This window comes from Delphinus delphis, chromosome 11 (assembly GCF_949987515.2).
Source record: "Delphinus delphis chromosome 11, mDelDel1.2, whole genome shotgun sequence".
Lineage (NCBI taxonomy): Eukaryota > Metazoa > Chordata > Mammalia > Artiodactyla > Delphinidae > Delphinus > Delphinus delphis.
In genome coordinates this window covers 96784634-96797414 of record NC_082693.1, presented here as the reverse complement: position 1 = coordinate 96797414, position 12781 = coordinate 96784634, and the positions used below count along the sequence as shown (strand labels likewise).

Here is a 12781-nt window from a genome sequence, read left to right as displayed (position 1 = left end):
CTAGTGTATGATGTAGGAAATATTATTTTAGTAAAAAAATTATTTACTCAGATTATCTGCCTCTAAATGGGTAAGCTTCATTTTCTCAGGAATTGTGTAAACAATTAAATTTGGTTCTGAAATATTAGCAAATTTTGGTATTACAGCTTTCGTGATGGCATCCATCCGTGATGCAGCTGACATGTAAGACTTAGTGCAGCAGTGTGGAGCGGGGAGGGGGAGTTGATGTTCACTGGGTGTAGAGTTTCAGTTTTGTAAGGTGAGCAAGTCCCAGAGATCTGTTGCACAACAGTGTGAATATGTTAACATTACTGAGCTGTATATTAAAAATGGTTAAGATGGTAACTTATGTGGTTTTTTGGTTACCACAATTAAAAAAATAAAAGAATTAGTGCAGCAGCTCCAACAAGAATGACAAGGTATTATCTGCTCCACGATGTGGGACTTCTTTGTGCTCTGATCAGTTGATGTTCCATAAGTGGTGAACTAGGATAACTTCCAGGCTCATTCAGAAGGACCACTGGTCATTTTATAGGCTCTATATTCATGTTCTTGACTTAAAACCATCCACACTTGTGGAATAAGTAATCTAGGTTGAATATTCTTTGTTGAAAAACTCAACAGTTGGAAATGCTACAACTCAACAGTTGGGAAAGCTAATAATTTGAGATGAAAAGTATCATAAGTTACTTCCTTAAACATAAAAGACTAAATATTTAAACTAAATTTGGAAGATTTCTGACTTACACATGAAGCTAAATTCTCTTTATTGTTGAAGACCACGAATTATGGTGAATAGAAACTTCTCTTTCTAGTACTATGGTAGGCTACCTCCATGAAAAATACTGCCACTGAAAACTACTAAAATGATGGATAAAAGGTAAAATATTTTAATACATTACTGAGCTGGCAAGAAGGTAATTCTCAGAGGCTAAGCATGCAGTAAAACTTGGAATCCAGAGAAGGGAGCTTTCTATAAAGCCAGTTTTTACCCTGAAGGTATTGGCCAAATCTTGATGAATTTGTGTTTCAGTTTTGTTGGCTGTTTGGAGTGAAGGGGACAAGAGTCAAAACCTGCAGGGTCTGCCCAAGGTGGAGAAACCTAAGGGAAGACCCTATACGCTCTTGTAAGGATAATCTACAAAATATAAACCTGCATGGCAGAAGGGCACAAGGAAACCTGCCAGTTTCAACACTGGCATTGGGTGAATAGGGGAAAAGTTGTAATCACAAGTCAATTCATGAAAATCTGTGTCTAAAATAATGTTACCTGTGTGGTCTGAAAAGTCTCAGGCTAGGAATTTACTTAAAATTTACTGGTCCTGGACTGGGTGTGCCCTTCTGTGGAGGAATACATCTACAACATAGCCCTTAAAGAAAACCACAGATAAAGTGTCACACAAAAAAACCTTGAAAACATATAAAGAGACAAAGAATGAGGACCGCAAACAAATGGAAATCATATCCAGTGGAATCAGATCTCCAAACACTTGGGATATTGGAAGTATCAGATACAGAATCTAAAAGTAGTCTTTTAATATCTTTAAAGAAATGAAAGAATGGATTCAATATATGAGTGCAAAACAAGAGGCAGTTGAAGAAGTACAAAATGGAACTCTTGGTATTGAAAGATACAATCATTATAGAATAAAATTCAGCAGATGGGTGAAAACAGTGGCTTCAACACAGCTGAAAAGGGCATTAGTGGAGTGGAAAATAGATCTGAAGATATTATCCAGAATGCAGCACAGAAAGAGAGAGAGATATCAAGCTTGGAGAACAGGTATAAGAGACATGGGAGGAGGGAAGAGAAGGCCCAACAATACTTCTTACTGGATTTCCAGATATGTAAGAGAAAGAGTAGGACAGAGATTATATTTGAAAAGGTAATGGGTTAGAATCTCAAGCCAGATAAATAAAAAGGAATGCCTGTCTAGACATATCACGGTAAAACCGCAGAACATCAGCATCAAAGAGAAAATATTAAAGGCAGTGAGAAGAAAAAGGGAATTGACTTCACAGGAGTGACAGTTAGACTGACACTGATGTCTCAACAGTGACAATGAAAGGTATGAGATTGTGGGAAAATGTCTTCAATGCACTGAAGCTAAAATATTTGCCATCCTAGAATTTTATACTATGTTTGTAAGAATAAGGAAGAGAACTTTTTCTGTGGGAACCCCTGAGAGCCTCTCCTTTTCTTGCCATGGTATCTGCTCATCCACTGGTATCAGAGTGTTTGGAAAAGGAAGACACATCTGGCACCTTTGCCTATGGTGTTCAAGGTTACTTTTCACCTAGCTCTTGTATACTCTCTTCACACTGACTTGTATGAAAATGAGGCAGCCTGTGCATTGAATTATCCGGTCATTAGACTTGGGCTACATCTCAGGACATTGACAGATTTGCAGCTCAAATTCCCTGAATTGGTGGTGGGGGGACTTATTATTGTGGTCATAGCATTTCCCTTGGTTCAAGAGGTCATATTTTGTATCAGCCAAAGCTTGATGCCCTTGACAACGTAGAGTGAACACAACACAGAAGAGGTATGCCGTCTGTTCTGTCCTGGCCATCTCAGCCTCACCAGAACTGTCTAATATGAGGAAGTTACTGAATGTGCTACAGTGGTTGATTAAGTTGGGAGCAACATGAAGATTAAAGAGGATATTTTGCATCAGAAGACATTTAGGACCTGGAATGCTATCAAGAAGTCTGTGCCTCTGAGTGTACGAGAGCTGGTAAGGACAAAATGTGGAACTGCTCTTGCATCTGCCATGGATGACCTCACATCATCTGTAATAATGGTAGTATCATCAATAACCCTTCAGAAACATCCAAGGAATTATTCTATTTAAAATGAGTAAATTGAACCTTTGAGATTTGCTTCTGATGGACATGTCGAACATTTCTGCTTATGGACCAAAAGTGTTTCCCACTTCAATAATCCATGTGGCACTCAGCGCAATGCTACCTCCCTGAAGAATAACTACAGCCCTCCACGTACAAAGCAATCGAAACAGATCTTAGCAGAAGTTTTTGAAAGCTTTCTGAGCACCATCCAGAAAGATTCACGACAGAGTTCTGAAGAACTTACTGAGGAGCCTGAGAATTACGTTGAAACAAAATTCATTCACACATATGTGCAGGGTGTCAGTGCATTGTGTATAGGGCAAAGCAACAAGAATCAAAGAATTTTTCCCTGTACTTACATCCAGTTTCTTTAATTCAGCATCAATATTTCCTTCATTCAAATATCAACCTTTAGCCATATGTGGCATATATTACAACTAGGTGTCACCTGTGAAAACTTATCGTTCACTATGGCTTAGATGTGAGGTAGAACACAACCGACCTTCCTGTGTAATGTCACATTTCAGACATCAACATGTAGGGCCAACTGAACTATAGAAGAGTGTGTAAAAGAAGAAAGAAACTGCATGGATCTGATTCTAAGAAGTTAAAAAAACAATACACATAAAAAGGAGACTGTGGACTGTGTCAGATACAGACTGATGCCCTATTTCCCTCCTCTCCCTTATTAGCCATTTTGTGACCATGTACTTTGCCCTCAAGTCTCAAATCTGATAACTGAGTTTTTGCTCTCTTTTTCTATTCTAAAATCTTCCCTTGGTTACCTGATGACCGTAACCAGCTTTATTTGTCCAAGTTTCCGGGGCTTCAGAATCCTCCCTCCCTCCTCCCACAAAGTTTCTAAGTAGATCTATTATTGCTCTGACAATGCTGAAAAAAACATTCATTCACAAGACCGTGTATTGCAACATTCCTTGGCCAGGCCGGGTACCACAAATTCAAGTGGATAAAGCAAACAACGGCGGTAGAACGTCCGTCAACAGAGCAGATGTGAAGTTGACTCTAGGCAGGTAGCCTGGGTAGGTTGAGAAAAAAGGAGGAAAGAAGGCTTTTGGCCAAGAGAAGCAGGATTTGGAGGGAGAAAATTGTTTGCTACAAAGAAACAAGCAGCTAAAGGAACTCCAGTAAAGGAACCAATTCAGACAAAAGAAAAGAAGCCTTCTGCATCACATCTTGAATTTCTATGCCTCTGAAGGTCATTTCAGTGTGGACGGCGTCATTGAATTTCTGAAGATTAAAGACATGATAGAAGTCACTGAGGAACATTTAAAAAAATAAAGACGGAGGGTGAAATACAGACATTTTAGACAAAAACTGAGACAGTTTACTTCCTACAGATCTTGACTAAAGGAAATCATAAAAGGTATGCTAAACGGCAGAAGGCAAGTGACCCTACGGTACCCGGTACCCACAAGGCTCTCTGTGCCCTGGCTGGCCTCCCTGACAGGCGCTCTCTGCTCTCCTCTTTCTTCACTGTGTCCTTTTCTTGTTGCTCCCGTCTTAGGGCTTTTGACTGGTGGTTCCCCAGTGTCCGCAGTGCTTCTCCCCCAAATAAAGCTGTAGGTCACTCGGCTCACACCCATGAGGTCAACACACAAATGTGATTTTCTCATTCTAGAACGTGAGCCCCACGAGGGCAGGCAGCTTTATCAGTTTTATTTATGGATGTATCCCAAGCCCCTAGGACCATGTTTGGCACATAGTGGGTGCTTAATATATATTTGTTGAATAAGTGGATGGAAAAACAGCAATGACAACCAACGAACGACATGTATAGTCAGCAACCTGAATGACTCTCGCAGACATAATATCTAGTGAAGGAGGAAGAAACATACGAATGCTTCTGTTCATATGTGAAGTTCAAAACCAGACGAACTGAACTGTATTGTTTAGGGATACATACCTAGGTGGTAAAATTATAACAAAATAAAAGTAAATGATATCCTAAGTGCTAGGAGGAGAGGAAATATTATGATTGGAGAAGGGCAAGTGGGAGCCTCTTTTGTTTGGCTTTAATTCTTGATTTGAGTAATTGTTAAACAGGTGTTTGCCTTAATTGTAAGTAAACTGTGCATATGTACTGTATGTACTTTTCTGCGTAAAGGTTATGTCTCACAATAGCAATTTAAAACTCAATGAATTTAAGAAACGTATTAGACACAGCTAAAGAAACAAGTGAACTGGAAGATTGGTCAGAAAACATTAGCCAGAATGTAGCAGAGACATAAACGATGTAATTGGAGCTCTGTAAAGAGAGCAGTGAGAGATGGGACAGGTAATAGCCAAAGAAACAATGGCTGAGGATTTTCCAGAACTGATGAAAAGTGCTGTCCTGCAGATTCAAGAAGGCAAATCTCAAAAAAGATATAAAACGGGTGGGGGCAGAACCCCAAAGACCAAGAGATCTTAAAGGCAGCCAAAGGGCAACATGTACACAAAAGTGACTTCTGAGTTGTAACAATGGGAGCCAGGTGAAGAGTGGATTAAAAACTGCGATGTGGGCTTCCCTGGTGGCGCAGTGGTTGAGAGTCCGCCTGCCGATGCAGGGGACACGGGTTCGTGCCCCAGTCCGGGAAGATCCCACATGCCGCGGAGCGGCTGGGCCCGTGAGCCATGGCCGCTGAGCCTGCGTGTCCAGAGCCTGCGCTCCACAATGGGAGAGGCCACAACAGTGAGAGGCCCGCGTACAGCAAGAAAAAATTAAAAAAAAAAAACTGCGATGTGTTGGAAGAAAATCACTGCCATCCTAGAACTGTGTATCTAAAGAAAATATCTTTCACTATTTTAAATATTGAAGTAAAGACATTCTCAAACAAAAATGGATTTGGCCCCCAACAGGTCCAGAAGAAGAAACTCTAAGGATATACCTTAGGTAGAAGGAAAGTGATCCCAGGTGGAAGGTTTGAGATGATGCAAGAAGGGATGCTGAGGGAAGATGGCTGAACACCTGGCAAGTACAGGACACACTCATGACTGTAGGGAATACTGATGGCTTCTGGAATTTAAAAATAGGTTAGAATTAGAACACATGATAGTAGTGATATATAAATTGAGAGGAGGGACTGGAGTTAAATGTTCTGGAGTTGGTACATTGTCCAGTCGGAAGATGAAAGTTCTGATTAACTTGAGTCTTTGAAAATTATGCTGGTTGTAATTTCCAGAGCAATTACTACAAGTCTAAAAGTGGAGTGTATAATTCCCAAACTTATAGAGGCACAGAAATGGAATGATAAAAATGGTATCAACCCAAAAGAAGGCAAGAAGCAGCAGAATAGGCAGGAAAAATAGAAATCCTGAATATATCAGTAATTATAATAAATATACCACTTGAAAGACAAAGATAACAGATAGTAAAATCCACGAAGAGAAAAACCTAAACATAGTTTTATAGAAAGGTTAAAAGTGAAAGGATTTAAAAAGACATACTATTCAAATAAATACTAATCTAAAGAAAGCAGGCACCACTAAGTTAATGTCAGACAGTAGACGGGGCTCCCCTGAGGCAGATACTGAGATGGAGTTTGGGGTACAGACTTCCCTGAAAAGGGAAGAGGACTGGAGCCAGACTGGGCAGAGGAGCTGCCACTGGGGCTGAGGAAGCCTTGACCAAATGCAGAGGAGGGAGGGAGGGGCTGAGGTTGGGAGGGGCGGGGCCTCCTGTGCCCCTGGGGCAGTGGCACTTCTCCATTTCTTCAGCTGATGGTGGGCACACAGCTGTACAAAGTCAGGTATGTGTGATTTTTATTCCTTAAATCTTAAACATATGTTACAAATAGTGTTTTGTATCTCTTCAATACATAATTAAAACCATATTTAAAAAAAAAAAAGGGCTTCCCTGGTGGCACAGTGGTTGAGAGTCCGCCTGCCGATGCAGGGGACACGGGTTCGTGCCCCAGTCCGGGAAGATCCCACATGCCGCGGAGCGGCTGGGCCCGTGAGCCATGGCCGCTGAGCCCGCGCGTCCGGAGCCTGTGCTCCGCAACGGGAGAGGCCACAACAGTGAGAGGCCTGCGTACCGCAAAAAAACCCCACAACCCCCCCCAAAAAAAAAACCATATTAAATATATTACATTTAACACAGAATCATAAGGCTGGGTTCCTGGTTTCATCTCTAACTTGGGCTCGGCACTTAACCCCTCTGAGCCTGTTTCCTCGTGTGTAAAATGAAGTTAATTTCTGTTTAAAGCGCTCCAGTGGCTTCCCCTTCCCCAGTGTGAAGTCCAGTCTCCTCATCACGGCCCCCGCACCATGGCGCTGGTTTCAGCCTCCATCTCTGGACTTACCCCATGTTCCTTGGCCCTGCTTGGTGGGCTCTGGTCCCCCTGGCCTCCGCAGTAGCAGCCCTGGGACGTGCCAGGCTCCTGCCACCTCTGGGCTTCAAGCTGTGGCATGTTCCCTTTGCTTTGCCTGGAGAGCTTTTCCTTCGAGATGGTGGCTCCTGGCTTATTAGCTTGTGGGTCTCTATTCAAATGCCCCGTCGTCCACCCATGCAGGAGAGTCGGCCCATCTTACCCCAGTGTCCAGTCTATCCCCACCTGTCTTAACTGGCTTCAGAGCACTTGTTATTACTTCAGCTTACATTACTTATTTCCAGTCTGTCACTGTCACTAGCATTAAGCTTTTTCAAGCCTGGGAACGGTGTCCTGCTCGACTCCACGCCCAGGCCTGAGTGTAGGAGGCACTGGGTAAATACTCTGAAGTGGCCTCTGTTGTTCTTTATCCTCACGCTAGCCCTGTGGTTAGTTCCAAAGAGAGGCTGTGAAGCGGTTTATAGATACACAGGTAATGCAAAATCAAAAATAGTTAATAAAAGCGGCTGGAGACGGGGCTGGTATAGACGCACATCCGTCCTAAGCCCTTTGCAGAGGGGCTCGGTGCGCACCGCGGGGCGAGCGGGAGCCCGCAGGGGTCAGAACACAGTGCCGAAGCCGAGGGTTAGGCGTGGCCCGTGAAGCCAGGCCCCCTGGGTCTGAAGCCGGTGCCGTGGCTTCCCCACGGTGACCTCGGCTCCCCCAGCCTTCTCTGGAAAGCGGGATGGTGGTGGCCGCTAACCCATGGAGTGAGGGTCATGTGAGACGGGGCCTGGCCTCCGTGAGGGCTCTCTGCATGAAGGCCGTAATCGCTCCATTCCCACCCCACCCCAGGAGGAGTCGATGTCCTGTGTCATTTTACAGATGAGGGACCCGAGACACGGAGAAGCTAAGTAACTGGCCCAAGTTCACGCTTCTGGCGGATGGCGTAAGAAAGACCTTGCATTTAAAAATACGTAATTTAGAAACTCCTATAATTTTGATCTCTGTGTGTCCTATGTAAGCATTAACATAGTGAAAACACTTTAACAAAAGATTTTCAATTGTTATCTTTGAGGGGAGGTGAGAGTGAAATGAACTGCTGTCGGACATTAAAAGAACTCGAAGTCCAAGTAGGAGAAAAGGTAACAGAGAGCTTTCAGAGTTCTTCCCCCAATCCCCACCCTTCGTCAAAAGTAATTGCTATTTTTCTGGAAAAGGCAAAACTATGGAAAATTTAAAAGTTTAGTAGTTGCTAGAGGTTGAAGGGCAGAGGGTGGAGAGAGAAGATGATTTAGGTGGAAAGCAGAAGATTTTTAAGGAAGTGAAAATACTCTGTTTCATACCATAGTGATGGCTACGTGTCATTATACAGTTGACAAAACTCATAGAACGTACACCGAGAGTGAGCCTTAATGTGAACTAGGGACTATGGGAGATTACAATGCATCAGTGAAGGTCCCTCAGTTGAACCAAATGTCCCACTCTGGTTGGGGATACTGATAATGGGGGACACCATGCATGTGTGGGGACAGGAGGTATACGGGAAATTGCTGTACGTTTCCACCAATCTTGATGTGAACCTTATACTGCTCTTAAAAATAAATTCTTAATTAAAAAACCCAAAATGCCAAAAAAAAAAAAAAAAAAGAAAAGTAATTGCTAGCAGAGGGAGCTGATGCAGAATGAGCTGTGTCTTGTCGTCCGCGTTCTCGTGCCTCACCCAGTAGAGCTCACATGAAAGCCTGTATTCACATGACTTCGCCTGCCCGGATGGCATCCTTTTTGATGAACGACACCAGCAGAAGTCCTGGAATATTAATTACTTTTGTATTAACTTCAGATCATTATTAGTAGGGCTGCCCTTTTGGTTTTTGTCTACGACTGAGGCAGGGTTTTCTTTAGAAAGAGAAAACTACGGCTTTTCGGCAGTAAATGCCAATCAAGAGCGGCGTGGTAAAAATAACTGGTGAAACTCAGAGCGATACATATTTAAGAATTGAGTAATTTAGCCACGAAAGCTACTACGCGTGTTTAAAAAGGAGCATATAGCTCTGTTCCTGTTTGCCGGTTGTGGGTAGCTATCAGGGCGCACAACTAGGGAGGGAGGAGATGCTCACGGCCTTCGGGGGCTGGAATCGGACCCCTTTTTAAAATGCATTTGGGCCTGTCAGTTACACGAGCAGTTTGAGAATCATAGTTTAATTTACTTGATTCAATATGTTGGTTTGAAATGTGACAAATTTTCTTTCCTTTTTGAACTCTTCTGAGATTGTCAAACATTTCAAAATCAAAAATAGCTAGAAACCCACAAAATGTTTGTCTGAATTTCCCTGGCTTATGCCATTAACACCAGAAAATTCTTCCTAGTGTGATAATTTTTTAGCATTATGTGCTCCTAAAAATCTACTTTCACTATAGTTTATATTAGTAGGAACCCTGGTGTCATGATTTGCTGCTTCTGTTGTGGTTCATTGTTATTCTATAAGAAATATGCAATATTTGTAATTGATATGTAATAGATATTATTTATGGTATTTGTCTTTAATTTGTCTCTTCACAAACTTGTTTAATCATGAAATTATCCTAGGAAAGTCAGCTGTTTATGACGATCATGCTTGCAACATAGGTGGGTCAGTAATGCAACGTTACAGTTAGGGGAGGGGAAGGACATAGGCCTAGCTTGTAAGTTACTGAAAGTGAGGCTTCGAAGAGGAAAGCTGAAGGGGAACTCCACCACTGGCCGCCCTTTCATCTCAGTCCTTTTTCATCCTGGCCTCCTTCCCATAGAAGCCCCCTCACTAAGAGTGAGTTTAAAGCAGCGCGGTTTAAACAGAAAGGTAACGGCGAGAGGCTGAGAAATGGGTGATAGAGGTAACGCCCGACCACAGGGCAGCTCCGAGGCTTTCTCTGCCGTGCAGTCTGGCCAGCACAAGCTGCAGCCCCAGCTCTGCCTGCCACCCTGGCGCTGGGCAGGCAGGTGGCGTGGACGGGCTCTGCCATTTACCAGCCGGGTGGCCTTGGGCAAAGTCCTTGTCATTGGGCTTCTTCATCTGTCGGTGGGGATAAGAACACCCACCTCACAGTGCTGTTGCGTGGCTTAAAGGTATCCAGCATAAAGCACCTGGAACACTTAGGTGATGCCAGCTATCATTATTATGGTTATTACTACAGCTTCCTTTGAGGTATAGGTAGGACCTTAAATGAATGTCGTCCCTTCCCACCGACCCCAAAGTAAACAGAACAAACCAAATCCACTCCTCAGCTGCTGGCTGTGTGCAGTAGCGTGTTTCCAGCTACAACTCTGGTCCTGCAAACGGGCCACACTCAAACATTGGAGACAGAGAGGAACACCTAGCGATCAGTAAAAGATGGCTGTCTTCAGACATACATTGTCATTGCTGGGCGATCTACACAGTTTGGGAATGAAAGATGCTAATTCTTTTGTTTTAAATATAAGTCCACATGGCTTATTGGAGCCAAGAATGCATGCAAATGGCTCTCTGAATTTTGGGAGCCAGACTTAGCTGAATGTGTGTGTGGTCTAGCCTTCCTAAACCAACAAGTAGTTAGCAGTTGGCACCCCAAACTGCCCGAACCCCGGGGCTTGGGTTTCCTAATTGTTTTCTTCTGCAGTGAGCTTGGTCTGGTGGCTGGCTCCTCAGCCTCGCCCTAATTCATGTGCACTTAGACCTTCCAGCACGTGTTCACATTCATGCTCCTTGTTCAGTCGAAACCGTGGGCTTCCTGAGTCTCGTTTTCTCCGTCAGTCGAGAGGAAGGCAGACTGGGTGGTCTCCGGGGCCCATCTCTCCGTCCTTTGGTGACTGTGACCTGTGGCTTCACGTGAAGAGCCTGCTATCTGCGGCCGTGGGGCCCCAGGTGGTCCTCAGGGTGTCGTCTCAGGCTCCCGCTGGTCCTGGTTCCTGCTTTAACCTGCACTCGGATTCCACCCAGTGGGTGCTCTGAGTCTGGTGCGCAGCTCCCTTGCCCTCATCCTCTTGGCCCCGGCTTTTCCTTGTTCACAAAGAGGACTGTGCTTTCCTCTGGCTCCTCTTCTGTGCCTTCTACGGGGCGTCTCCTTGGCTGCCCTTGAGTTCTCTGGTCTTCAGGTTCCTTGCTCTCTTAATCTCCTGGGAGGCAGAGGGAGTTAGTGGGAAGGAGGCGCACCTGGCCTGAAGTCTCACCTCTGCAGCGGCCCACGGGCCGTGGGCAGGTCTCCCACTGCTTTGACTTTCCTCGTCTCTGGAGGCAAGACAACAGCACTTACCCGTCAGAGTGATCACAAGAATGAATGAGAATAATGTAAGTGACGCCCTTGCATACAGCAGGTGCTCAATAAATACTCGTCCCTTCCTCTACCCATCAGCGAGGGTGGTCCTCCCTGTCAGGCGCTCCTGAAACCCTTCCTGTGGTAGCTTTACCCGCCACCAGGTGGTGCCCTGTCAGCCACCGAGGTGTCTGGTCGTCCTACCCTGTGACAAGCAGAGGCCCCCAACTGGGCTGAGATAATAAGGAACGTCTCATCTCGTCTGAGAAGTCCGGAGGGAGGGCATGTCAGGGTCTGCTCACTCGCATCTCCTCCGGTCACCGGGAGGTGGCCAGCATTCCAGGCTCGACATGCAGATGCCACGATGTCGGATTTTTTCCAGCAGCTGTTTCTTCCTCTATGACTCTATAAACACGGGGAAACTTCTTCCTGTGACTCACAGGCCAGGATTTTGTCCCCACCCAAACCAGTCACTAGCGGTGGCATTGGCCGCTGCAGGCAGCCTGGACCAACCCTGGTCACTCCTTGGTGTGGTGGCTAGGCCCCCTCCCCTTAGGCACGGGGCCACCCAGGGGGTGGCTATCTGAACCAAATGGAAAATGGAGGGTTTCGTTAGAAAGAGAAGGGGTTAGAGGTCAGTGGATTTGGAGAAAGCGACCAACAGTGTCTGCTTCAGCCTCGCAGCGAAAGAACCCCCGGCTGGCTGGGCCTTAATCCTTCGGACACTGATGTAATTTTTTGGATTTTGCCATCTCTGATAATAACGAGAGTTAGCATGGAGTGAGCACTTACTAGGAGCTGTTCTAAGTGCTTTACTGTGTGTATGTTTTCAGTTTAGGCAGGTGCCCTTGTTATCCCACCTTGATATGGAGGGAAACTAGAACAGAGGCTGAGCAGTTGGGCCAAGTGTGCACAGCTGGGGGGCAGAGGAGCTGCAGTCCCCGCCTCGGCTGCTGGCTCCAGGGTCCTGGCTCTTAACCTCAGGCCACCCTGCCTCTGGGAGGACCCCTTAGGAAAGGCGGCTTCCTGCACCAAATATGACTCTTTGTTGTGCCTGGAGGTGGACCCACGCATCGCAGAGAAGCATCTCTGCTCACGGAAGCCGTATGAATGAGTGGAGGTTGTCTTCTAGCCACAGGGTCATCTCTTTGTCCGTGTAGCATCTACTTCAGATTTGGGAATTCTCTTTCCTTTTCCACCTCTGGCATCTTGCCCTCCCATGCTTCTTCCCAACTCCTCAGACGCTTATGCTTCTGCCTGTCCCGCAGGGCCCCAGCCCCGTCCTGGAGCCACAGCACCTTCCAAGGCCCAAGACTTAGGTTCTCCGCATGCTTCAGGTGAGGAGTCTGCCA

At 45.2% G+C, this 12781-nt stretch overlaps 1 protein-coding gene across 1 annotated transcript in view; it reads left to right on the top strand.

The window, feature by feature from the left end:
- EFCAB6 (EF-hand calcium binding domain 6) overlaps positions 1 to 12781 on the top strand; it is a 199177-nt gene that overhangs the window by 17234 nt on the left and 169162 nt on the right. The window contains 1 exon segment of the mRNA XM_060026001.1: positions 8239 to 8305. Within this exon segment, the coding sequence (XP_059881984.1) occupies positions 8239 to 8305 (67 nt within the window).